We start from the raw sequence: 24964 nt of genomic DNA, 5'->3' as shown, positions 1-24964 counted from the left end.
GCTAATATCACTCTTGATGCTTGTTTTGCCTTTTGACTGAAGCATCTTTTGGCTATTGAAGGAAACAAGGCAGTTTGGGCTATTGAAGAAAACAAGGCAGAAAACAAGACAGTACAGGAACACCTCCTTTTATTGTGCTTCCCTTTATTGAACTTGATAAATGTTGTATTAGTTCAACGTCTGTGGCTACCATATGTCAAGCAAATCTATCAGTGACATTTGCCCAATAGCATGTGTTCACTTAGTGTCTCTGTCATATTTTCATAATTCACGCATCTCAATTATTTACTTAATAGACTATAGTATAGTAGAAACATTTATACTTACTGGGAAACCTAAATACTTGTATTATTTGCTTTATTGTGTTGGTTTGGAACTGAACTCAAATCTCTCTGAGGTTTATCTGTAGTCTGTCAAGAGGAGAGTAAAACATCCCTCCTAGAGGCTCTCATTTTTGACTTTTGCCTGAAGGAAGGCCAAAACTAAGGAGAAATATCAAGTCATAGCATGAAAATATGGATGTATTTCCTTTTGGTTCTCCAATTGCTGAGGAAATAAAGTTTATGGTCTAGGATTGATCAGGGCCAGAATCTACTATCCCCTTGAGACTGTAAGCCTGTGCAATTTCTGGCACACAGCTTCATATACAACTTTTAACAGTCCTTCACTAGAGTTCCCTATTTACCACATTGCACATCAGCTGTTGTTCAGAGGAATGGGCATCTATATGCTTTCAAAGTGCTGTAGGGAGCCAGCTTCTTACGTAGTTTTAAGTGAATATCATGAGCCAATTGCTATTAGGGTAGCATTATGACATTTTGGGACCCTCAGCACAGTTATCGATTGTTGTTGGGGTAAAAACGAATAGATTCCCAGAAGAATCATTACTGTAAAATGTTATGTTCATTTTTCTTTTTGTTTTAAAAGAAGATAATATTGAAACATTCCTATGCTCTTCAGAAAGAAAGAATCCAAGAAACGTCCTAGGATAAGTCAGCTTTGAGTGTCATGAGGATTTCCTCTCTCTATATTCTGCCTCCAAGTTGGTAAACCTCTACAGCCACTTCTCTGGTATCTAATGAGGTCTATTGTGTACCACGGTTTCTTTCCTTTTTGGGGAATGCCGTCGCATTTATTATTAGATTTGTCTATCTTTATTCTGATGTCTAAAGCCAAATAGAAAAACCCCTCCCTTTCGACTGGGTTCTTTATCTTTTGCTAAGTCAAAGTTGTCTCTATATAACTGCCACAAAGCTATGATAAAAAGAATTCTTTTAAAAATATATACTTCATAAAAGTAAACATGCTTAATAGAATTGGCTCACCTGTGATCATCAACCTTTCCCCTTTCCCAGCTTTGCCTCAGAATGAGTAGAAATGTCATATTTGAACTAGTACCTGTAATTGGTGCATCGGGGCGGGATTGCTCTTTTCTCCATGCAGGCACAAATACAGTAATATCTTTGTGTCCTTTATCTAGAAACCAATCCACAGCAAGTTGTATCCCTCTGCAGGAGAATCCTTCCTTATTCCCATGGCTTTAGAAAGACAGGGGAAAAAAAAGAGGAAAGATAGACTTGAGACTAATTATCAAAAAAATTGATGCATTTCAATTATGGTGCTGATGAAGAATATTGAAAGTACCAATGGTGTACCTAAAGAACAAACAAAACTGTGTTGGAAGAAGTACAGCCAGTATGCTCCTTAGAGGCAAGGATGGTGAGAATTTCTCATGTACTTTGGACATGTTACCAGGAGAGACCAGCCCTTGGAGAGGGACATCATGCTTGGTAAAGTACAGGAACAGTGAGAAAGAGAAAGACCCTCAAGAAGATGGATCGACTTGGTGGCTGCAACAATGGACTCAAACGTAGGAACAATTGTGAGGATGACGCAGGGCGGGGCAATGTTTTTTTCTATTGTGCACAGGGCTGCGATGCATTGCAACGGTCTCAACGGCACCTAAAAATAACATCAACAGCAAATAAGTACCTATAACAGACATTTTCATACTACAAGGTATACAATTATCTTCATAATGCAAAAGGCTGTTCAAAAAAGCAAAGCAAATTCTCCTTAAAATGTTTTTAAAATTGCGTATTGGGTGAAGATTTATGAAGAAGATTCATCAGCTTAACACCTAACAATTCATACACATTCGGTTCCATCTCATTCATTTCAAACCTATCAACGTAACACCACCCATCCTTCCTCTTCCCTGTGTTTCCTGTCTCCATTCCTCTCTCTTTCCTGAACCTTCTGAACTTTATCCTTAAGTAAATGCTTGATCCAAAATTGTGATTTATTCTAAGTTGTGCACACATCAATAAAGACCCATCTTTTATTTGGCTGAAAACTGAGCCATGGCTGTGAGTTCAGTTCCAGACTCTCAGAGTGACCAAAGATTCATGGTCTTGGGGCTTCTACCTATATATCTGACCAGCAAGTCTAGTCTCTTTAATGATTTTCAGATTTGTATCATACATTTCTCTCACTCTATTCATGACCTTCAAACGAGACCCCCCCCTCCCCTTTTGGAACATTTGGTAGTTGTAGCCTGGCATCATCTATCTAGTCTAGTTTCAGGGTTGTGAAAACCGATGCTGCATGGTCCATTAGTACATTGCACTAATTGTTTCCATGTGTCTTTGATTTTCCTCATTCTTTTTTCCTCTGGATTGGTAAAGACCAATAGTTACCCATAGATGTCTGTTCATGAACTATTAAAACCTAAGTAGACTCACTACAATAGGATGTAGACTTTGTGGACTATGTCATGCTAATGGAATTTAGGTTCTTCTGAGACAATGGTCCTGAAACCCCAGGCCCAGCAATTAATTAATTTCCCTAAGGGGCATGGCTATGTACAATATTTTTTCATAATTTGTACACCTATATGCTATACCACAACCATGGACACAATTGTAGCAAGGTAAATAAATAACTGTCACGAATATCTTCTGTCAAATATATATATATGTGTGTGTGTGTGTGTGTGTGTGTTTTCATATACTCCCACTCTCTCTCCCACACCTATTCATTTCATGAAACTATCTACATATTTACCCCCAAATCACGATTACTGCAGGACTACAGATTTACCTCTGTTGCCTTTAACTCCTGCAATTCTCCCAGTATCCTCCCTTGCCTCCAACATTCTTTACCAATCTCATGCCTATTGTACACCACCATGATGTAGTTAATTATTTAATATGACCTTTCTTGCCATAGTCCTTTTTGTGATGTATTGAAAATCCTAACTTCTACACCTGTGGTTAGAGACTATGTTAAAAGAAGAAATATTTTCATGTTTAAGGTTTTCCTTTGCTAGGCAAACTACTAGCTCCCTTTTTAATTGAGAAAAACAGAGGGTGGGGGTCACATCATGGAACTGGCTAAAATTTACAGAAGTAATCAACTTGTACTACACCTCCATCAAAGCCACTGATAGGATCCAGATGTGATCTCCCCTTCCTGACTGAGCTTGCACAGAAGACTAGTACTGAGTCACTAGTGATGAACACCAATCAAACACCAGTTACCACCTTAAAAAACTATTGGGGCAGGACTTGGATAGCCATGTTGACATAAGTCCCAGAGTGCGCCTTTGTGTAGTGAAGCAAACGAGACCTTCTTTCACTTTCAGACATTTCATGTCTCTGTAACTGTATAAAGTTTGCTCCTTTGCTCAGGATCCTGCATCTGGCTTGCCTCTGCCTCACCTCTGGGTTTGACTTGAGCTGGCAGCCCATATCCTGACCCAATCCACCAGTTTTCACAGCCTTGTTAGTAAGCAGCACTGATGTGACATGAATGAGGAGGATACTCCAGACAGGGGTCTGTACTTCATATTTGTGACTTGCTATGTGAACCATTTCCTTAATGGCTTGCTAGTTCTGTGAACTTCAGTTCTACTACATCAATGAACTCTGGAAGCCTAGTATGTGAAGGAATATACTAAGGGGAAGAACAGTGGTTGCTATCAGGAGTAATGCATGCAGTAGCATAATATTTTGGAGAAGTCAGACATTTGGAACATATTTTTAATCACCACGATGTGTCTGTTGGGTAATCGTCCTACAATGTCTTTTGTGTTGCTGAGGCTGGAAGCTATGTCACTTGTATTTCAAATGCCAGCAGGGTCACCCAAAGTGAACAGATTTCAGCAGAGTTTCCTGGCTAAAAACAGGCAGTGAAAGGCTTCCCACTTTGAAGGAAGTGACCACTGCGACTGTATACACAACTTCAAAATATTGTCAGATACTGAAGGCCTAATGAATGGAATTAGAACATTGTTTGAGATAGTGCTGGAGAATGGACACGTTGGTTCAAAGGACACTCAAAATGTAACCATGGAAAGAAAATGATTAGGGCAAAGAATGTACAGATGTGCTTTATACAATTGATGTATGTATATGTATGGATTGTGATAAGAGTTGTATGAGCCCCTAATAAAATGTTAAAAAATTAAATTAAATTAAAATAATAAAAAAATGTAACCGTGGAAGTGTCAAGCAAGGTGACCTGAATGGAGTAGACCTATAGGGGTGAAGCCATCAGGACCTTCATTTGCTGACAGGGCATGACTGAAGAACACAGCTATAAGAATCTGCTAATGATCAGAACTTAGAATGTGTGAAGTATGAAGCTAGGACAATTGGAAGTTATCAAAAGTGAAATGGAAAGCATAAAGATAGATACACTAGGCATGAGGTATCCAAGAAAATCATATGTTTTACTATTCCAGGAAAAACACAATCAAGAGGAATGGTATTGCATTCATTTTCACATAGGGGAATACCAAAAAATAGACTTTGGGCCCAGGGCGTGGACCCCATCAGACTTTACTGGAAAACACGCCTAAAGGTCAACAAAGAAAATATTTTTAGGCTTTTCTTTTTTGTCATTGGTTTTTGTTGTTGGGGTTTTTCTGGTTTGTTTTCTTTTGTTGTTTTGCTTTGCTCTGTCTTGCTTTTGTGCTTATTATTGTATCTTCATGTCTATCTAGATAATATAGGTGGGATTAACAATCCAGAGGAGAAAACAATGGGACCAATGGTTCCAGGGGGACACGGGAGATGGGGAGGCAGGGGAAAGGAAGGGGGGTGTTAACAAACCCAGGCACAAGGGAACAACAATTGATCTAAAATTGATGGCGAGGACGGCATCGGATGCCTGGTGGGGCTTGATCAAGGGCACTGTATAAGGGAGGGATTACTGAAACCCAAATGAAGGCTTAATATGATCTTGGGACAAGAGGAACGTAAAAAGAAATAGAAGAAAGTACTAGGAGGCAAAGGGCATTTACAGAGGTCTAAATATAGGCATGTACATATGGAAATATATTTATATGTGACGATAGGGTAATAGATCTGTGCACCTATATTTATATGTTAAGTGTTAAGGTAGCAGACGGACATTGGGCCTCTACTTAAGTACTCCGTCGGTGCAAGAATATTTTGTTCTAATAACCTGGCATTCTGTGATGCTCACCTTCCCGACACGATCACTGAAGACAAAATGGGTGCATAAGCAAATGTGGTGAAGAAAACTGATGGTGCCCGCTATTCAAGGCATATAGCATCTGGGATCTTAAAGGCTTGAGGATAAACAAGCGGCCATCTAGCTGAGAAGCAACAGAGCCCACATGGAAGAAGCACACCAGCCTGTATGATCATGAGGTGTTGATGAGACCAGGCATCAAAGATCCATAACAAAAAATCATATCACAGTGAATGAGGGGAAGAGTGGAATGGAGACCCAAAGCCCATCTGTAGAAAATTGGACATCCCCTTACAGAGGGATCACAAGGAAGAGACGAACCCACCAGGGTGTAGTATAGCACTGTTGAAACACAACTTTCCTCCAGTTCTTTAATGTTTCCACCCCACCCCCACCCCCACTATCATGACTCCAATTCTACTTTACAAATCTGGCTAGACCAGAGCATGTACACAGGTATAAATAAGAGCTGGGAACACAGGGAATCCAGGACAGATATATACCTCAGGGCCAATAATGAGACACCATGAGGGAAGGGGGAGGGTGGGGGAAGAGAAAGGGGGGAACCGATTACAATTATTGACATAAACACCCCCCATCCCTAGGAGGACAAACAACAGAAAGCGGGGGAAGGGAGACAGTGGTTGGTGTAAGATATGAAAATAATAATAATTTATGAATTGTCAAGGGTTCATGAGGGAGTGGTGGGGGGGGGATGAACTGATACCAAGGGCTCAAGTAGAAAGAAAATGTTTTGAAAATGATGATGTCAACATATCTACAAACGTGCTTGACACAATGGATGGATGTATGGATTGTGATAAGAGCTGTACAAGCCCCCAATAAAATGATTTTTTAATTGGACAGTTCAAAATCAATCTTGAAATACAATGCAGTCTGTGATAGGGCTGTATCTATCTGCCTTCTAGGAAATCCAGTCAATAAAACTGTTATTTACATTTATGCACCAACCGAAAAAGCTAGTGATGAAGAAATTGAAGAATTTTACCAACGATTTCAGTTGTAAATTCATCAAACATGCATTTAAGATACACTGATAATAATTAGTGATTGGAATTAAAATTTGAAAGCAAAGAGTAGGGACCAGTAGTTGGAAAATATGAACTTAGTGATAGAAACAGAGCTGGAGATTGCATGATAGAATTTTGTAAGACTTGTTCGTAGTAAATACCATTTTTCAACAATATACCTAAAAACAGAAAAAAAATGAATAACACAACTTCAAAAGGGTGACCTCCAATGACATAACACTTCTGAGATACATCCTAATATGAACAAACAAAAACAAAACAAAAATACAGAAAATATTGAAAAACAGATCAGTTCCAGCATGCATTAGAGGTGGGATTAACTGACTAAGTTTTCCCCGTTCATGTCAGACCTAGGCCTTTCATTTTCTGTACTTACCTCTCCAATGCTCTCTGTTTAGTATCGCCTCTCCTCCCATCCCTCAATTGTGAGAGGGAGTTTGCCAGAGGCTTGTTTCATATGTAGTTCCACAAATAAATTTTGGGCTCCCACTGCCACCCATAGCCTCCTGCAAACCGGATTCTCACAATTTATGCTCTGATACTCTCTACTTCAATTTTGGATTATATGATTCAGAATCCCTCGGTGACTGATGATGGTGTGCTTCTTCCACGTTGGACTTAGTTGACATCTCTCGCTTAGATGACTGCTTTTTTGGAGACAAGCCTTTAAGACCATCAATATTATTTTATCTGATAGGTGGACACGATCTAATTTCACCACATTTTACTATAGCACTCAAATCTTCTCTTTTCCTCTTCTGAGGGTGAGTATTGAGTTGGGCCATGATTTAAGAACTAATTGTTCTTAAGTTGGAGATAAGATTTAGTGTGAGTCCAAAGCCCATTCCTAGATCTGTGTTTTGTTTTTCTTTCTTGCTTTTGGTTTTCTTTCTTTCTTTTAATTTATTATTACTTGGGAGTTAATACATATCATTCTGTAGTTCAATCAAGCCAACAAGAATTGTACAATTGCTTCCACAATCAGGTTCCAAACATACTTTTTCTTCCTGGACTCATTGACATCATCTCCCTTTAAAACAGCCCCCCCCCACTATCCTTTCCCCTCATTCACCCCCCCCCCATTACTCAAACCTTAATTATACTTGCTATCACTAGAGTTTCATCAATTATGTGTTTCATTCACCAAAACCCAGAAAAACATACAAAACAATTTCAAGAGAGTGACCCCGAATGACATAACACCTCTGAGATACACCCTAATATGAACAAAGAATATAAAAATAAAACAGAATGTCCACCACAGATTTACTGGAATAATACATATGTTAATACTGCATATAGGACAACGAAGTAGCAAGACCTTGTTTGTCCACCTACCAACAGTTCAACAATTTAGATACAGCTGTCTTCTACTTCTGCAGACACCATGGATTTTCTGACTTAAGTCCTCAAGTTACAAGTTTGTCTGAGGTAAAGTCCAGGTCACCCAATGGAGTTCCCACATGGGATCTCACTGATGCAGCTTCTGGAGCATGCTATGCACCCTGGAGATCCAGGATTCAGCGTCCCAGTGCTCCACCACACCAGGCCTGCATCCACAGGATACACCCAGAAGCCTGGGTCAATGTGGCCCATTCAGTGCATACCACCAAAGATACTCACCCCTAGTCTCCCCGGAAGCATTTTCAGTCACCCCCCTCCCACACACACACACAACTGGAGGTCATTCTGTGTTCCCCTGGACAATTTGTTCCCCTTCCCCTCTGTTGCCTTGTTTTCCCCATCAGTATGCTTCATCCATCTGGTAGGGTTTTCTACCTAGCTGAGGAGACCTCATCATAGATTTACATGGCAGCCACTCTATACACAAATCCCCTTCTCCTCCCGTGACCATTTTATCCCAGCTGCCGTGAGGCGCACTCTGGCCAAGTGACCTTCAAAATACTTAGCTAGAATGGGTGGTGGGTGGTTCCTTGGCACTGGACAGGCTCTCTACTGGGCTATCTGTGCCCTCCCCCACCCACACACACACACCTGCCCTGCCCCAAACAACAGACTGGATGATCGACAATCTTGAACGTGTTCCCATTCTGCTGCTTGTTCCTACAGCAGTGGATTCATACAGAGCTTTTGTGATTGACTAACTTCACTCAGCATGTTTTCCAACTCCTCCATCTTCAGATGTTTTATGGTTTCATCATTGTTTGTGTTTTAGAAATGTGTAGTATTCCATTGTATGTATATACCAGAGGGGTTTCTTTTTAATCATTTTATTGGGGGCTTGTACAACTCTGACTACAATCCATACATACATCCATTGTGCATATTTGTTGCCATTATCATTTTCAAAATATTTTCTTTATACTTGATTCCTTGGTATTTGCTTCTCAGTTTTCCCCTCCCACCCTCACCCTCCCTCCCTTCCTCATGAACTTTTGATAATTTATAAATTATTATTAGTTTTCATGTCTTAGACTGACGGATATCACCTTTCACCCACTTTTCTGTTGTCCATCCCCCTGGGAGGGGATTATAGATAGACCATTGTAATTGGTTCCCCCCATTTCCATGCCCCTCCCCACCTTTCCTTTCCCCTCCTGGTATGCCAACTCTCAATATTGGTCCTGAGGGGTTTATCTTTCCTGGATTCCCTGTGTTTCCAGCTCTTGTCTATACCCGTGCACATGCTCTGGTCTAGCCGGATTTGTAAAGTAGGATTAGGGTCAGGATCGTGTGGAGTGGGGGGGGAAGCATTAAAGAACTTGAGGAAAGTTGTAGGTTTCATCGTTGCTACACTGCACCCTGACTGGCTCGTCTCCTCCCCATGACTCTTCTGTAAGGGGATTTCCAGTTGCCTACAGATGGGCTTTGTGTCTCCACTCTGCACCCCCTCTTATTCACAATGATATGACTTTTTGTTCTGGGTCTTTGATGCCTGATACCTGATCCTATGGACACCTCGTGCTCTCACAAGCTGGTGTGCTTCTTCCATGTGGGCTTTATTGCTTCTCAGCTAGATGGCTGCTTGTTTATCTTCAAGCAGTTAAGACCCCAGACACTATATCTTTTGATAGCCAGACCCCATTAGCTTTCTTCACCACATTTGCTTATGCAACCGCTTTGTCTGCAGGTTGGGAAGGTGAGCATCATGTCAGGAAGGTGAGCACCACAGAATGCCAGGTTCATAGAACAAAGGGTTTTTGCATTGAGGAAGTACTTGAGTAGAGGCCCAATGTCCATCTGCTACCTTAATACCTAACATAAATATGCATAGATCTATTTCCCTGTCATCATATATAAATATATTTACATATGTACATGCCTGTATTTAGACCTCTATAAATGCCCTTTGCCTCCTACTTCCTCTTTCACTTTCCTTTACTTTCCTCTTGTCCCACTATCATGTTCAGCCTTCATTTGAGTTTCAGTAATTCCACTTGATTACTTTGCCATTGAACAAGTCCTACCAGGCCTCCTACACCCTCCCCTCCATCAATTTTAGATCACGTGTTCCTTTGTCCCCGGGTTTGTGAACACCCAATTCCTTTCCCCCGCCTCCCCCTCTTCCATGTCCCCCGGGAACTATCAGTCTGTTGTTTACTCCTTCAGATTGTTTATCCCACCTGTCTTATCTAGATGGATATACAGAGATAATAATATGCACAAAAATAAGACAGAGCAAAACGAAGCACCAAAATAAAACAAAACAACAATAACAACAGAAAACCAACGACAAAAAAGAAAAGTCTATAAGTAGTTCAAGGTCTGTTTGTTGACCTTTAGGAGTGTTTTCCAGTCAAGTCTGATGGAGTGCCACACCCTGGCCCCAATGTCTAATTTTGGTATTCCATCAAGACTTCCTTGCTCTGCTCCCCTTGATGTTCTGCTGAACTCCGTTAGTGTTTGGCTTAGGTGTAGTGTGGTCAGATCAGACACAATTCCCACACAGTGTTTCCAGAGTTTTTTGTTTACTCTTATGCTGGTGGGAATTTAGGCTGTCTCCAGCTTTTTGTTATTGTGAACTGTGCTGCAATTAAAAGGGAGGAGCAAATGTTTGTTCATGATCTGTTTCTTATTTCTTTGTGGTATATTCCCGGTAATGACAATGCTGGATCATATGGTGTTTCAATTGTGATCTGTTTTAGGTATCACCAAATCGCATTCCACAGTGGCTCCACACATTTACAAGCCCACCAGAAGTGAATGGGAGTACTGATCTCACCACACCATCTCCAACATTTGTTGGTCTGCTTTTTAAAATCAGGCTACAGTTATGGGTGTTAGATTGTATCTCATGGTTGTTTTGACTTGCATTTCGTGGATGGCTAATGAACAAGAGCATTTCCTCATGTATTTATCAGCCATTTGAGTGCCATCCTTGGTGAATCATCTGTTCAGGTTCTTTGCCTATCTTCTCAGAAGGTTATTAGTTTTTTTCTTGTTGTAGGCTTGTAACATGCTGTAGATTTTAATAATTATTCCATTGACCAGTATGTTGTTACTAAATATCTTTTCCCAATCTGTAAGCTCTATTTTTACTCTTTTAATGAAGTCTGTCTATGCACACAAGTGTTTTATTTTTCATAGGTCCAACTCATCTATTTTTTTGTGGTCCACGGTGTGTTTCCTTTTTCATCTCTGATAGCTGTCTATTCCCTGTACTAGGGCACTTAGATTTGTCCAAATTTTCTCATCCATGATCATGTAGCTTTGCTTTGCATTTAGGTCTTTGATCCACCTTGAGTTTGCTTTTGCCTCTGCAGTTGGATATTCAAATATTCTAACACCATGTATTGAAGAGGGCATCTGCTTCCCATTTAATGTTGCTTGGGCCTTTGTCAAAAATCAGTTGTCTCTATGCGGGTGTTTTTATTTCTTGGTTTTCTGTCCTGATCCATTGGTTCATGTATCTATTATTATACCAGTACCAGGCTGTTTTGAGAACTGTGGCTATGTAGTAGGTTTTGAAGTCAGGTAGTGCAAGACCACCTATTTTGTTCTTCTTTTTGAGGTGTTCTTTGCCTATGTTGGGTGTCTTCACTCTTGATATGAAGTTGGTAATCAGTTTTTCCAATTCTTTAAAGAATGATACTGGAATTTGGATCAGGATTGCATTGAATTTGTAGATTGCTTTGGGTAATATTGACATTTTCACAATATTGTCTTCCAGTCCACGAACATGGGAAATTCTTCCATTTGTGTAGGTCTCTTTTGGTTTATTTTATTATTATTATTATTAAATCATTTTATTGGGGGCTCATACAACTCATCACAATCCACACTTACATCCATGTGTCAAGCACTTTTGTACATTTTTTTCCTTCATTGTTCTCAAGACATTTGGTTTCTACTTGAGCCCCTGGTGTCGGCTACTCATTTTCCCCTCCCTCCCCACTCCCCAGTCCCCTATGGAACCTTGATAATTTATAAATTATTATTATTTTGTTATATCTTACTCCACCCGATGTCCCCTTCACCGACTTCTCTGCTGTCCATCCCCCAGGAGGGAGGTTATATGTATATCCTTGTAATCTGTTCCCCCTTTCTCCCTCACCTTCCATCCACCCTCCCAGTACTGTCATTCTCACCACTGGTCCTGAGGGGATCCTCTGTCCTGGATTCCCTGTGTTTCCAGTTCCTATCTGCACCAGTGTACATCCACTGGTCCAGCCGGATTTGTAAGGTAGAATTGGGATCATGATAGTGGGGGGAGGGGGGGTGCAAGAAGCCTTTAAGAACTATGTTTCATCATTGCTACACTGCACCCTGACTGGCCCGTCTCTTCCCCACGACCCCTCTGTAAGAAGATATCTAGTTGCCTACAGATGGGATTTGGGTCCCCATTCTGCACACCCCCTCATTCACAGTGATGTGAATTTTTTGTTTTTTTGATGCCTGATACCTGATCACTTCGACATCTCATGATCACACTGCCTGGTGTGCTTCTTCCATGTGGGCTTTGTTGTTTCTCAGCTAGATGACCACCTGTTTATCTTCAAGTCTTAAGACCCCAGACTCTATATCTTTTGATAGCTGGACACCATCAGCTTTCTTCACCACATTTGCTTATGCACTTTGTCTTCATCAATCGTGTCAAGAAGGTGAGCATGTCAGACTGCCGAATTATTAAAACAAAGTGTTCTTGCATTGAGGGAGCACTTGAGTAGGGGCCCTCTGTCCATCTGTTTCCTCAATACTAAACCTATAAATATATGTACATGGATCTATTTCCTCCTCATTGTATATAAATATATTTACATCTGTATATGCCTGTATTTACATCTCTGTAACTGCCCTTTGCCTCATAGTTCTTTCCTCTATTTCTTTGTACTTTCCTGATGTCCTACTATCATGTTCAGCCTTCCTTTGGGTTTCAGGAATTCCTCTCATCTACACTGTCCTTTATCCAGCCCTACCAGATCTCCTACACCGTCCTCTTCATCGATTTCAGTCACTTGTTGTTCCCTTGTCCCTGGGGTTGTTAACACCCACTTCCTTTACCCTATCTCCCCATCTCCCATGTACCCCAGAACTGTCATCCTGTTCTTCTCTCTTTCAGCTTGTTTGTCCCGCCTATCCCTTCCAGATAAACATGCAGTGACAACAATATGCTCTGACACAACACAGAGCAGAATGAAGCAACAATAGAAAGTCAAACAATAGCTACAACAACAACAAAAAGGCAACAGCAACAACGACAACAACAAAAACCCTATAAATAGTTCACGGTCTATTTGTTGTCCCCTATGAGTGTTCTCTAGTCCAGTCTGATGGGGCGCCACGCCCTGGCCCCACAGCCTATTTTTGGTTTACCCTGGGGACTTCATTGCAATGCTTCCCTTGCTACTCTGTTGCATGCCCCCAGTGTCTGACTTCAGTGCGGTAGGCTCAGGGCGGGCACAATTCCCGCCATATGTATCTAGTGTTCACCCCATGATTCCATGGGTCATCAAGGAACACCGTGTCTTGTGGTGGGGCCAGAGCTATGGTCCTCTCTGTGCACTAGCTGATTTTGAGCAGAAATATTACTCTCAGGGTTTGGTGGACCAGGATGTGCTTCACTCTTTTTTTCTACTCCACCCTCGTTGACTCCTGTGTGCTCTGATCAGACAAGTCCCTCTCCTTGAGCTGTAGCTTCAGTGCTGCCCTCTGAAGTGAATTCTTCGGGGTGGTGGTGGTATTGGGGCCGGACCCTCAGGCCTCTCTATTGGTTCCCTGCTTCATGTCCGTGTGTTGTGTTCTTGTCTTGGTGCCCTAGGTTGAAGTCTGATCCCTCTTTTCCTGTGGTGATATAAACAAGACCCTCCCCTTGGGTGGGTTAGTTCCCTATTCCCCCGGCTACCCATGTCTTCCTCTCTTCCTTTTTAGTGGACTACCATATGTATCCCTGAGTTTAGTGTGGCCCCTGCTATATTACCTGGACCTCACCCCAGGGACGTATATATACAGTAGCTTCTTCCTTCCTTATGCCCCTTTTGGATTTTTTTACTTACCTCAGTGAACTCGTATTGTACTTGTCTTTTTGTGCTTGATGTACTTCACTTAGCATATATTCCTCCAGTTCTTCCCATGTGGCACTGTGTTTCATGTGCTCCTCACTGCTTTTTAGGGATTGTATGTATGTACGACAGTTCTTTAATCCATTCATCTGTTGGTGGAAATTTGGGTTTTTTCCAACTCCTTGCAATTGTGAACAGCCCCACGATGAACACTGGGGCACAGATGTCTGGCCGTGGTTTGTTTCTTGTCTCTTCTGGATATATGCCCAGCACGGGGATTGCTGGATCATATGGTAGCACAATTTCCAACTGTTTTAGATATCGCCAAATCGATTTCCATAATGGCTGTACATACCTACAGGTCTACTAGCAGTGGACAAGAGTTCCTATCTCTCTGTAACCCCTCCAACACTTACTACTTTCTGATTTCTTGAATTGGGCTATCTTTGAGGGTGTTAGGTGGTATCTCATAGTTCTTTTAATTTGCATTTATTTTATGACTATAGATCTGGAACATTTTATCATATATTTATTGGTCATTTGGATTTCTGCCCTTGAGAAACTTCTGCTCAGGTCCTTTGCCCACCTCTTGAGTGGACAATTGTTTTTTTTCCCCCTTGTTGTGAGTTAGCAGAGTAGTGTATATTTTATTAATAATGTCTTTTTGTGATGTGTCATTGCTAAAGATGTTTTACCATTCTGTGGTCTCTCTTATTACTCCCTTGGTGAATTCTTTCTATGTCCACAAGTGTTCTGTCTTTAATATATCCCACTGGTCAATGTGTGCTTCCTCTGTGTTTGTGTCCTTCCCTATTTCTGATAGCCTATGTATACCTTGTGTCAAAGTTCTCAGACTTGTTCCAATTCCCTCATTGATAGTTCTAATAGATTGGGATTTTACCTCTAGGTCTGTGATCCACCTTGAGTTTATTCTTGTGCATGGAGTGAGGTAAGGGTCTTACTTCATTTTTCTGCAGATCTGCATCCATTTTTTTCAGCACCACGAATTGAAGAGGGCATCTGCTTCACATTTGTTATTTTTTTGGGTCCTTGTCGAAGATCAGTTGTCTGTATGCTGATGATTTTATTTCTGGGCTTTCAATCCTTTTCCATTGGTTTCATTATCTATCGTTATACCAATATCACACCGTTTTGGCCACTGTGGCTATATAGTAGGTTCTAAAGTCGGATAAAGCAAGCCCTCCAACTTTGTCCTTCTTCTTGAGTTCTCTGCTAATTCTCGGTTTCTTCCCTCTCCATATGAAGTTGGCAATCTGTTTCTCCAATTCTTTTATGAAAGGTGCCGGAATTTGAATCAGGATAGCATTGAACTCATATAGTGTCTTGGGTAGAATTGACATCTTTACAATATTGAGTCTACTGATCCACAAGCATGGGATGTCCTTCCATTTGTTGAGAATCACCCTTGGTTTCTTTTATTAGTGTTTTGAAGTTTTCTTCGTACTGATCTTTTGTTTCTGTAGTCAAAAATGTCCCTAGATATTTCAATTTGTGTTTGACTATTGTGAAGGGTACCGCCTTTTTTATCCTCCCTTCTGTGGCCTTGTCCAATGTGTATAGTAGTCTGATAGACTTCTCTTTTTTGATCTTGTAACCTGCCACTCTGCCATATTCCTCTATTGCTTCCAGTACTCCTCTCATGGCACTTTTTGGATTTTTCATATATAAAATCATATCATCTGCAAATAACGATAGTTTCACTTCTTCCTTCCCCAGACAAGTACCTTTGATGTTCTCTCTTTGCCTTATGTTGTTAGATACGACCTCCAGTATGATGTTAAATAGCAGTGAGGGCAAAGGACATCCTTGTCTAGTCCCCTTTTTCAGAAGAATTGATCTTTGTTTTTCTCCATTGACTACCACATTGTCTGTTGGTTTTTCATGTATAGCTTGTATTATATTGAGGAATTTTCCTTCCATTTCTAACTTTTGAGTGTCTTAAACAGGACTTGGTGTTTTATGTTGTCTAATGCTTTTTCCGTGTCTATCGATATTATCGTGTGGTTTTTATACTTTTTCATTTCAATGTTGAGAATAATACTAATGGTCTTTTGTATGTTGAACCATCCTAGGATCCCTGGTATGAATCCCATTTGGTCGTGGTGAATGGTTTGTTTTATATACTTTTGTATTCTGTTGGCTAGTATTTTGTTAAGGATTTTTGCATCGATATTCATTAGGGAAATTGATGTGTAGTCCTCGATTCGTGTGGGATCCTTGCCCAGTTTAGGTATCCGAGTTATACTAGCTTCATACAAGGAATTTGGTTGTTTGCCATCTTTTTCCATGTTCTGGAAGACTTTGTGTAGGATTTGTGTCAGTTCTCCCCTGAAGGCTTCATAGAATTCTCCTGTGAACCCATCTGGTCCAGGGGATTTTTTTTGTTGGTTATCCCTTGATAACCTTGTCTAATTCTTCTATTGATATGGGTCTATTGAGGTCCTTGACAGCCTTTGGAGGTAGTCCAGGGAGGGATTGTTTTTCTAAGAATTTTCCATGTCTTCCAAGTTTTTGAATCCTTTGGAGTACAGTCCTTTATAGTACTGTGTAATTATAATTTTGATTTCACTAGTGTCCATTGTAATGTCCCCTCTTTCATTCCTCATCCTTGCTATTGAAATGTGTTCCTTCCTTTCTTTCTTTAAATTTGAGAGAAGTTTGTAGATTCGATTTATCCTTTCAAAGAACCAACTTTTAGAAGCTTGGATTTTTTTCAGTTTTCTTATTTTCCCTCTCCTGAATCTCAGACCTAGTTTTTATTATTTCTTTTCTTTTATTATTAGTTGGATTCTTTTGTGCACTCTGCTCTAGTTGCTATAATTTTATGCCAGTGTATCAATCATAATCTTCTCCTCCTTTTTTATGTGTACAAGTAATGCCATGAAAGTTCCTCTGATAACTGCCTATGCTGTGTCCCATGAGTTTTGGTATGCCGTGTTCTCATTCTCATTGGTTCTTAGAAATTTCCTGATTTCATCTTTGATATGGGCCAGTACACACTCCTTTTGCAATAGAGTTATTCATCCTCCAATTGTTTAGCCTTGTTTTCATTATTTTCATTTTGTTGAGTTCCAGTCTTATGGCACAGAGGTCAGAGGGAGAGGTCTGTATGATATCAATGTAGTTAAATATATGTAGATTAGACTTATGCTCTAGTATGCGGTTTATCTTTAAATATGTGCTCTGTGGGCTTGAAAAAAGTTGATTTAAAAAAATTTGGGTGGAGAGCTCTATAGATATCTATCAGGTCAAATTGTCTAATTGTGGTGTTTAGATCTTTAGCCTCCTCGTTGAGTTTCTTTCCCAGTGATCTATCTTTCTCAGAGAACGGTTTATTGAAGTCACTTACTGTAATTGTTGAGGCTGTGATTTCTTTTTTCATCTTTTGGAACGCTTGATTGATATATTCTGCTGAACGTTTGTTCTGCGAGTAAATATTTTGAATGCTTAGTGGTTCGCGGTCTACCATTATATAGTGTCCCTCCTTATCTCTTTTTTATGGTTTGCACTTTGAGGTCAATTTTATCCAAGATTAGGATTGCAATCCCTGCTTTTTTTTTTTTTTTGAATTGCTGTTTGTTTGGTATGTTTTTCTCCAGCCTTTGCTTCTCAGACTAGTTTTGTCTATAATCTTGAGATATGGTTATGTTTTCTAAGCCAGTCTGTTAATCTTTGTCTCTTTAGTCCTGAGTTCATTCCATTGATATTCAGGGTTATTACATCTCTCTGTGGACTCTGTGATGCATATGTGTGTTTGTGGCTCATTCTTGGCTTCTTTCTGTTGTTGTGCCAGTGTCATCTGGGGTGCTGTTTTGCCTTTGATGATCTCGGGTGGAGTTTGTCTGTGTGGTAGCCTCTTGTATGTGCTTGGTGAGTGTTGTTCTTTGCCCATTCTGTGTTGGCAGGATCTTTTGTAGTGTTGTGTTCCTTTTAGCATATTCTTTGATATTTTCCTTGTCTGGGAAGACTCTCATTTCTCCATAAATTTTGATAGATAATTTGGCTGGATAGAGTATTCTTGGGTTTGCATTATTTTTCTGCAATTTTCAGAATATGCTGCTCTATTGTCTCCTTTTTTCATAATGTCCACTGAGAGGTCTGAACATAATCTTATCTGCTTGCCTTTATATGTGATTACCAGTTTTTCCCTAGCTGCTCTCATACTTTTCTCCTTTTCATCAGAGTTGAATTGTTTAACAACTATATGTCTTGGTGACTTCTTGGGATTCAGTCTAGCTGATGTTCTTTCAACCTCCTCCAAGCATTCCATCATTATTTTGGATGTTGGTTTCCTTGATGTGTACTCCTCCGTTAATCCAATAATTCTGATGTTTTTCCTTCTCAGCATCAGACATAGCTCTGAGGTTTTCTTCAGTTTCTCTGATGGACTTGTTAGACTTTTTCTCACGTTTATTAATTTCTACTTGCGGTCCTCTATGTCACTGGTGCGGTTCTCTGCCTCCTCCATTCTCTTAGCAAAGTCTGTGAGTTTGCTATTAGTTTTTGTAATCTCACACCTTAACTCTTGTATTGCCCTTTCGCGCATGGCCTTTATTTCCTCTATCACTGCATCTTTTTTGTGTAATGCTTCCCTCATGTCCTATATGACTCTAAGTATCATTCTGAAGGCTTCTTTCTGTGGAAGATCAACGTCTACCTTTTCTATGACAGCCGATAGGTCCAGGCAGTCCTCTGGCATTGGATTTTGTTTTTCTTTTCTTGTTGAAGCCTTGGAAGCAGCTTTCTCTTTTTAGTTTGATTTATTGGAACTGGGTGCTTTTTTCCCCAGGTGACTCAGACCCTGGGCTCTGTCTTTGGGAGGTTGGTGTTGGTGTTTCTGTAGGGTACCTTTAGCCAACTTCCTTGAGGGGATGTGTTTCACTTTTGTCCTGCTGGGGTTTCCCCTCTCACCTTGATTTATGCTTTGGGCTCCAACCACCCTCAGGTCTCCTTAGGGGCTGCTTGTAGTTGTGCTCACTGTGGCCTGATAGACAGTGTTGACCTCAGTGCAGGGGAGCATATTTAGGGGATGAGTTGGGGATTGTGTGATCTGTTCCTGGCTAGGGGCACTTCACACAGGTAGGAGGGTGGGAGTGGGGGCTCCCACTGGTGTGTAGATCCACTGTTCAGAGCACAGAAGGGGGTGGGGAGGATTGAGCAGGGAGATGGGAGAATGCAGTAGGCAAGCCCCAAAGGATTGGGTCCCTACACCACAGCTACAGCAGCTTCTACCAGTCTTGCGCCTGATGCTGGCAGGCCCGAATTGTAGCAGGATGGGAACCTCTGTGAGTGCTTGGGGTGATGGCAGGGGTGGGGGCAAGGAGGGGCTGTCTGGCGCATCTGTAAAGAGCGCAGAGATGGGGTGGGATCCACTGGGTTGGGACCTCTGAGTGTGGATGTAGGAATGGTTGGTCGATTTACAAGGAGCACAAAGACAGGGCAGAAACCCCTTCTCTGTGCCTAACTGCCTTATGCCACTAGGCTCTAGTGGGGAGAGGCTGGCCTACAGGACTATGATGAGCTCCCCAATGGGGCACAAACCTCTAGGGGGTGGTCTGCAGAGCGCAGAGTCAGGAATGAAGCTTCTACTGTATGCCTGGTTGCACTGTGTCCACTGGAGCGCAACCCTCTGCCAGCAGTGGTGGAGGATCTTGCCAGCCAGTCGGTGAGGGGCTCCCAGGTGGGGCATAAATCCCAAGGGAGGCGGGTGTGCCACCTGGCAGGTCTGTGTGGAGCACCCAGATGGGAACCCTAGCACCCTGTGTGTATGGGGGGCGGGTAGTGACTGGCAACTCTATGCAGAGTGCCCAGGCAGGGCAGAAGCCTCCAACATATTCTGGGCTGCCATGTGGTGCCCGTCAAGGAAGAGCGGGTGCCCTTAACAGCCTCAAAAGAAATCACGGTTATCTACAGAGAGTGCTGACGATATAGTAGAAGTCAGCTTCTGGTTCAGAGAAGTGTTCTGAATTGTCTTGAGATAAGACATACAGACTTGATACCCCTAATCGGTCCCCAAATCTCCTCAACCACCAATCTCCATGGAGCTCCAGATATGAGTTACCTATTTGGCTGCCATCTTCCTGCAGTTCCTCTCTTTTGGATTCTTTCTCTTTTTTTTCTCTTTTGGTTTCTTGTAGTAATATTCTGCATTTTTCTTCACACTGTTCTTTTGTTTGGGGTGGGGTAAGGTTTATTCCTAGCTTTATTCAGTTTTTGCGTGACTATTGTGAATGGTATTGATTCTTTGATTTTTTTTCAGTATTCCCATCACTGGTATATAGGAACCCAATTGATTTCTGCTTGTTAATCTTGTATTCTGCTACTCAACTAAACTCCTCTAATATTTCCAGCAATCCTACTGTGGACACCTTAGGATTTTCAATATATAAAATCACATCATCTGCTAACAGTGAATCTTTCATTTCTTCTTTACCCGATTGTACTCCCTGATTTCTTGCCATGGTCTTATGGTACTAACTAGGACTTCTACCACAATGTTGAATAGAAATGAGGATAATAGACACACTTGACAGGTTCCCGTATTCAATATAAATGTTTTCATCTTTCTCCATTGAGTGTAATATTGGCTCTTGATTTTTCATATAGGGCCTTCATTGTATTAAGGATTTTCCTTTCTAGGCCTATCTTTTAAAAAGCTTTTATTAGGAATGGGTGTTGTATATTGTCAAATGCTTCTTCTGCATCAATTGATATGATCATAATGTTCTTATCCTTTCATTTTAATGTGGTGGATTATGTTGTTTTTTGAATGTTGAATCATACCTACATCCCTGGAATGAATTCCACTGGGTCATGATGTATTGTTATTATTATTGTTGTTGTTATTATTGATATGCTGTTGGAATCTGTGGCCCAAGATTTTATAGAGAATTTTGCATCAATGTTCATGAGGTGCCTGTCTGTAATTCTCTATCCTTATGAGATCTTTGCCCAGTTTGGGTATCAGGGTTATGCTGACTTCATATAATGAGTTTGGGAGTTTGCGGTCCCTTTCTATATTCTGGAAGGTTTTGTATACTATTGGTGTCAAATCTTCTCTGAATACTTGGTAGACTTCTCCTGTGAAGCCATCTGGATCAGGGCTTTTTTTTTAAAGTGGGGAGTTTGTTGATGACCTTATCTATGTCTTCTTTTGATTTGGATCTGTTCAAGTTCTTAATGTCCATATGCATTAATTTTGGGGAAATCGTGATTTTCTAGGTATTTGTCTGTATCCTCCAAATTAGTGAATTTGTTGGAATACACTCTTCCTTAGTAGTGTATTATTAATCTACTTATTTCATTGGGGTATGTTGTGACTTCCCCTTTTCCATCCCTAATTCTAGATATTGACTACTGATCTTTCTTTTCATGTGTTAAGTTTGCTGGCAGTGTCTCAATTGTATCAATCCTCTCAAAGAACCAATGTGTTGCCTTGTTGATTTTTTCCATTTTTCCAATTCATTTATTTCTGCTCTAATTTTTATGACTTGTTTTCTTTTGGTGTTGGAAGAATTATACGATTGACTCTGCCTAATATTGTAGGTGGTGTGTTAAAGTGCTGAATATGATTCTTTCCTCTTTTTTCATGTGTGCGTTTATTGTAATAAAGTGACCTCTGATAAATGCTTATGCTGGGTCCCATAGGTTTTAGCATGTTGTCTTATCATCCTCATTACATTCTAGAAAGGCCCAAATTTCCTCTCTTTTTTGAGTAATGTGTTGTCTTTTTTTTCATTTATTTATTTTATTGTTGATTTTCAGCTTTATGGGACTGTGGCTAAAGAAGATGGTTTGAATGATTTCTAGGTATTTGTATTTTTTTTCAAGCTTGCTTTGTGATGAATTTTAGAATATGACCCAAGTGTACTGGAGAAATATGGTTGCGGTGTTTGTCTTTTGCTGTTAGTTGGAGAGCTCTGTAAATATCTAGGAGGTCCAGATGTTTGAGTGTTGTTCAGCTCTTCTGTTTCCTTATTGATTTTCATACCTGTTGATCTTTCTTTGGTAATGGTGTATTGATGTCACCTACTACAATTGTTGATCTTATGATATTTCTTTTCATCCTTTTGAAGATTTAGTTAATACATTTTGAGGGTCTTTCATGGAGTGCATATATGTTTATCATGGTTATGAGTTTTTGATCTATTGATTCCTTGAGCATTATGTAATTCCCATTATTGTCTCTCAGTGTATCATGCACCTTGAGATCTATTTTGATAGAGATTAATATTGCCACCCTAACTTTTTAAAAAATTGCCATTAAGTTAGCATTTTTGCCAAACGTGACTCTAAGTGTATTATTAGTGTGTAAGTTTGAGATGTGTGTCTCCCTCCCATCAAGATGTGTGTCTTGAAGATAGCAGATTGATGAAACTTGTTGTCTCATCCAATCTCCTATTCTTTGTCTTTTGATTGGTGTGTTGAGCCCATTGTCAGCCAGTGTAATTAAATCTAAATTTAGTCGTTGTCATCTCTTATTATTTGTGCTTGATATTTTCCTTTCTTCCCCTTTTATAGGGTGGTGTGTGTCAGGAGTTATCCTTTTCTTCATTTCTCCAGTAGATTAGTAATGTTTTGGGCACTGTTTTCAATATGCTGGTTTCTGGGTGGCGTCACACACTGTGTTGGTTTCATGTTTGAGTGTTGTGGCTGTTGGTTTTTTACACATAAGTAATTGGAAAGTATTGTTTTGTAATGCTGGTTTTGTTTTTACAATTATGTAAATATTTCCTTATTTGTGAAACCTTTTATTTCTCCTTCAAAATTGATGGAGTACTGTGCTGGATAAAGGCTTCTTGAATTGAAGTTGTTGTCTTTCAACTTTCATAATATGTTCCTCCAATTTCTTCTTTACTGCGTGGTCTGCAGAGAGGTTTGAGCTTATTCTTATCTGTTAACCTTTATATGTGACTGATTTTTAAAACAGTTTTATTGGCCCTTAATTCAAATATAACACAATTCAATATTTCAATCATATCAAGAAGGAGTTGTATAATGATCACCACAATCAATTTTAGAGTATTTTCTCATCCCCCACCATGATAAAATCGCTTTTAAAATGAGTTGTGTAATCAACATCAGTTATAATGCTCCCCCCACATACATTTTTTGCTCCCCAATCCTCTCATCCTCTCTCTCTCCCACACATTCATATCTCCCCTATGAACCTTTGAAACAGTCCTTGTCTCCATGCACCTACTATTTCTGTGCTTCACAAACTGGAAACCCAACAGAAACAATAAAAACAAAATAAAGTTGTAAGGTTAAAATAATAATAATAAAGAGATAAAAGTATAAATAGTAAGTAAGAAAGAAAAGGCTAGGAAGGAAATTTTTGTCGGGGCCAAGCAAGAAATACTTGCATGTAGAACAATTTCAGGTTGGGTCAAGAGGGAGGCCAATTGACCAAGTATCTGGTATAATCATAAATACAGTGAATTCTATCTGATAGTAAAGCTGTTTGAGATCCTTGCCTGCAGCTATAGAGAATCTACCAGAGGTTTGATCTTACTAGATACTCTTCAGATAGGTTTTGGGCTCCTACTGTCCTCTATAGCCATCTACAAATTGGGTATTCACAATTTGGGCTCTGATGCTTTCCACTTTATCATATTTAAATTTTGTTGTCATATTTATGACTGCTTTTTTCTCTACTTGCGCTTATGATGCTCTACTTTTTCTTGAAGTTGGATAATTTGACTACTATATGACTTGATGTGGTGTGTTTTTTGGGGGGAGGGGGGTTAATCTATTTGGTGTTCTCGGTTTCCTGAATAGTTATTATCTCCTTTGTGGTATTGGGTGGATTTTCTTCCAATTGGCACGGTAAGAAGGGAACAACTCAGTGAGCTCAGCTGAGCTCTCTGTAATCAAAAATCAGAGAGGGAGGTCTGAGGAATATAAAGAAAAACCAACAACCCTGGGATGCTGAGTCTAGGTCTCATGTCCTATTTCCCAGAATTGTCACCCTCACCTGTTAATCTGCTGTTCACACAATGGGAACTCTAGGCAGGTGATTCTACATTGACACCATCTTTCAGGAAGCTATATCTTATCGTGATTCATACTGCATCATTCAATATTTTGTCTAGCGAATCTTTCAGGATTGCAACTTAAGGCTTGAGTTTGTTGTTGAGTTTTTCAGTTTAAGCTATGAGTGCGATTTCTTTGTTCTTTACTTTCTTTCTTATAAAATAATTTTATTAGATGCTCATACAACTCTTATAACAATCCGCACATCCATTCGTTGTGCCAAGCACATTTGTTGCCATCATCATTTTAAAAACATTTTATTTCTACTTGAGCCCTTGCTATGAGCTCCCCAGGTTTCCCCTACCTCTCCCACCCTCCCTCCTCCATGAAGCTTTGCTAATTTATAAATTATTATTTTTCAAATGTCTTACACTGAACAATGTCTCCTTTCACCCACGTTTGAATTGTCCATCTCCCTGGGATGGGGTTATATGTATGTCCTTGTGATTGGTTCCCCATTTCTCCCCTCCCCTTCCCCTCCTGGTATCACTGCAATCATTATTGGTCCTGGGGGCTTTATCTTTCCTGGAATCCATAGCTGAGCCACAAGCAGAGCAGCCCCCAGAGAAGTGCGGGGACAGAGAACAGAGATGTTAACAGAAGCCGCAGTGTAGCTGAACCCTGATCTCTGCCCGTGGAGATGTGGAGGTTTGGGTTTAGTCCCTGCTCAGAAGACGCAGTGGGACAAGCTGTGGCTGTGCCATGAAAAAAAAACCCTGCCCAGTCCTCCAAAGCTGTGTGGGAATAGAGAGCAGAGATGCAAACAGAAGCAACAATATAGCTGAACGCTGATCCCTGTATCTTCCAGAGCCTGGACCATTTGGAGCCCAGTCGCTGTATCTGCCAGAGCTGGGACCATTTGGAGCCTGTAGTGGGGCTTGGTCTCAGCACAGC

General features: G+C 40.5%; 1 protein-coding gene across 1 annotated transcript in view; it reads right to left on the bottom strand.

Moving 5' to 3' along the window:
- ZC3H12B (zinc finger CCCH-type containing 12B) overlaps window positions 1–24964 on the bottom strand; it is a 251708-nt gene that overhangs the window by 4250 nt on the left and 222494 nt on the right. Inside the window, exon 3 of the mRNA XM_075538564.1 lies at window positions 1399–1538. Coding sequence (XP_075394679.1) covers window positions 1399–1538 — 140 coding nt within the window. The remainder of the gene's footprint in view (window positions 1–1398; window positions 1539–24964) is intronic.

Source organism: Tenrec ecaudatus, chromosome X (genome assembly GCF_050624435.1).
Source record: "Tenrec ecaudatus isolate mTenEca1 chromosome X, mTenEca1.hap1, whole genome shotgun sequence".
Lineage (NCBI taxonomy): Eukaryota > Metazoa > Chordata > Mammalia > Afrosoricida > Tenrecidae > Tenrec > Tenrec ecaudatus.
The sequence above is the reverse complement of the archived record's forward strand: the minus strand, read 5'-3'. Positions and strand labels throughout refer to the sequence as shown.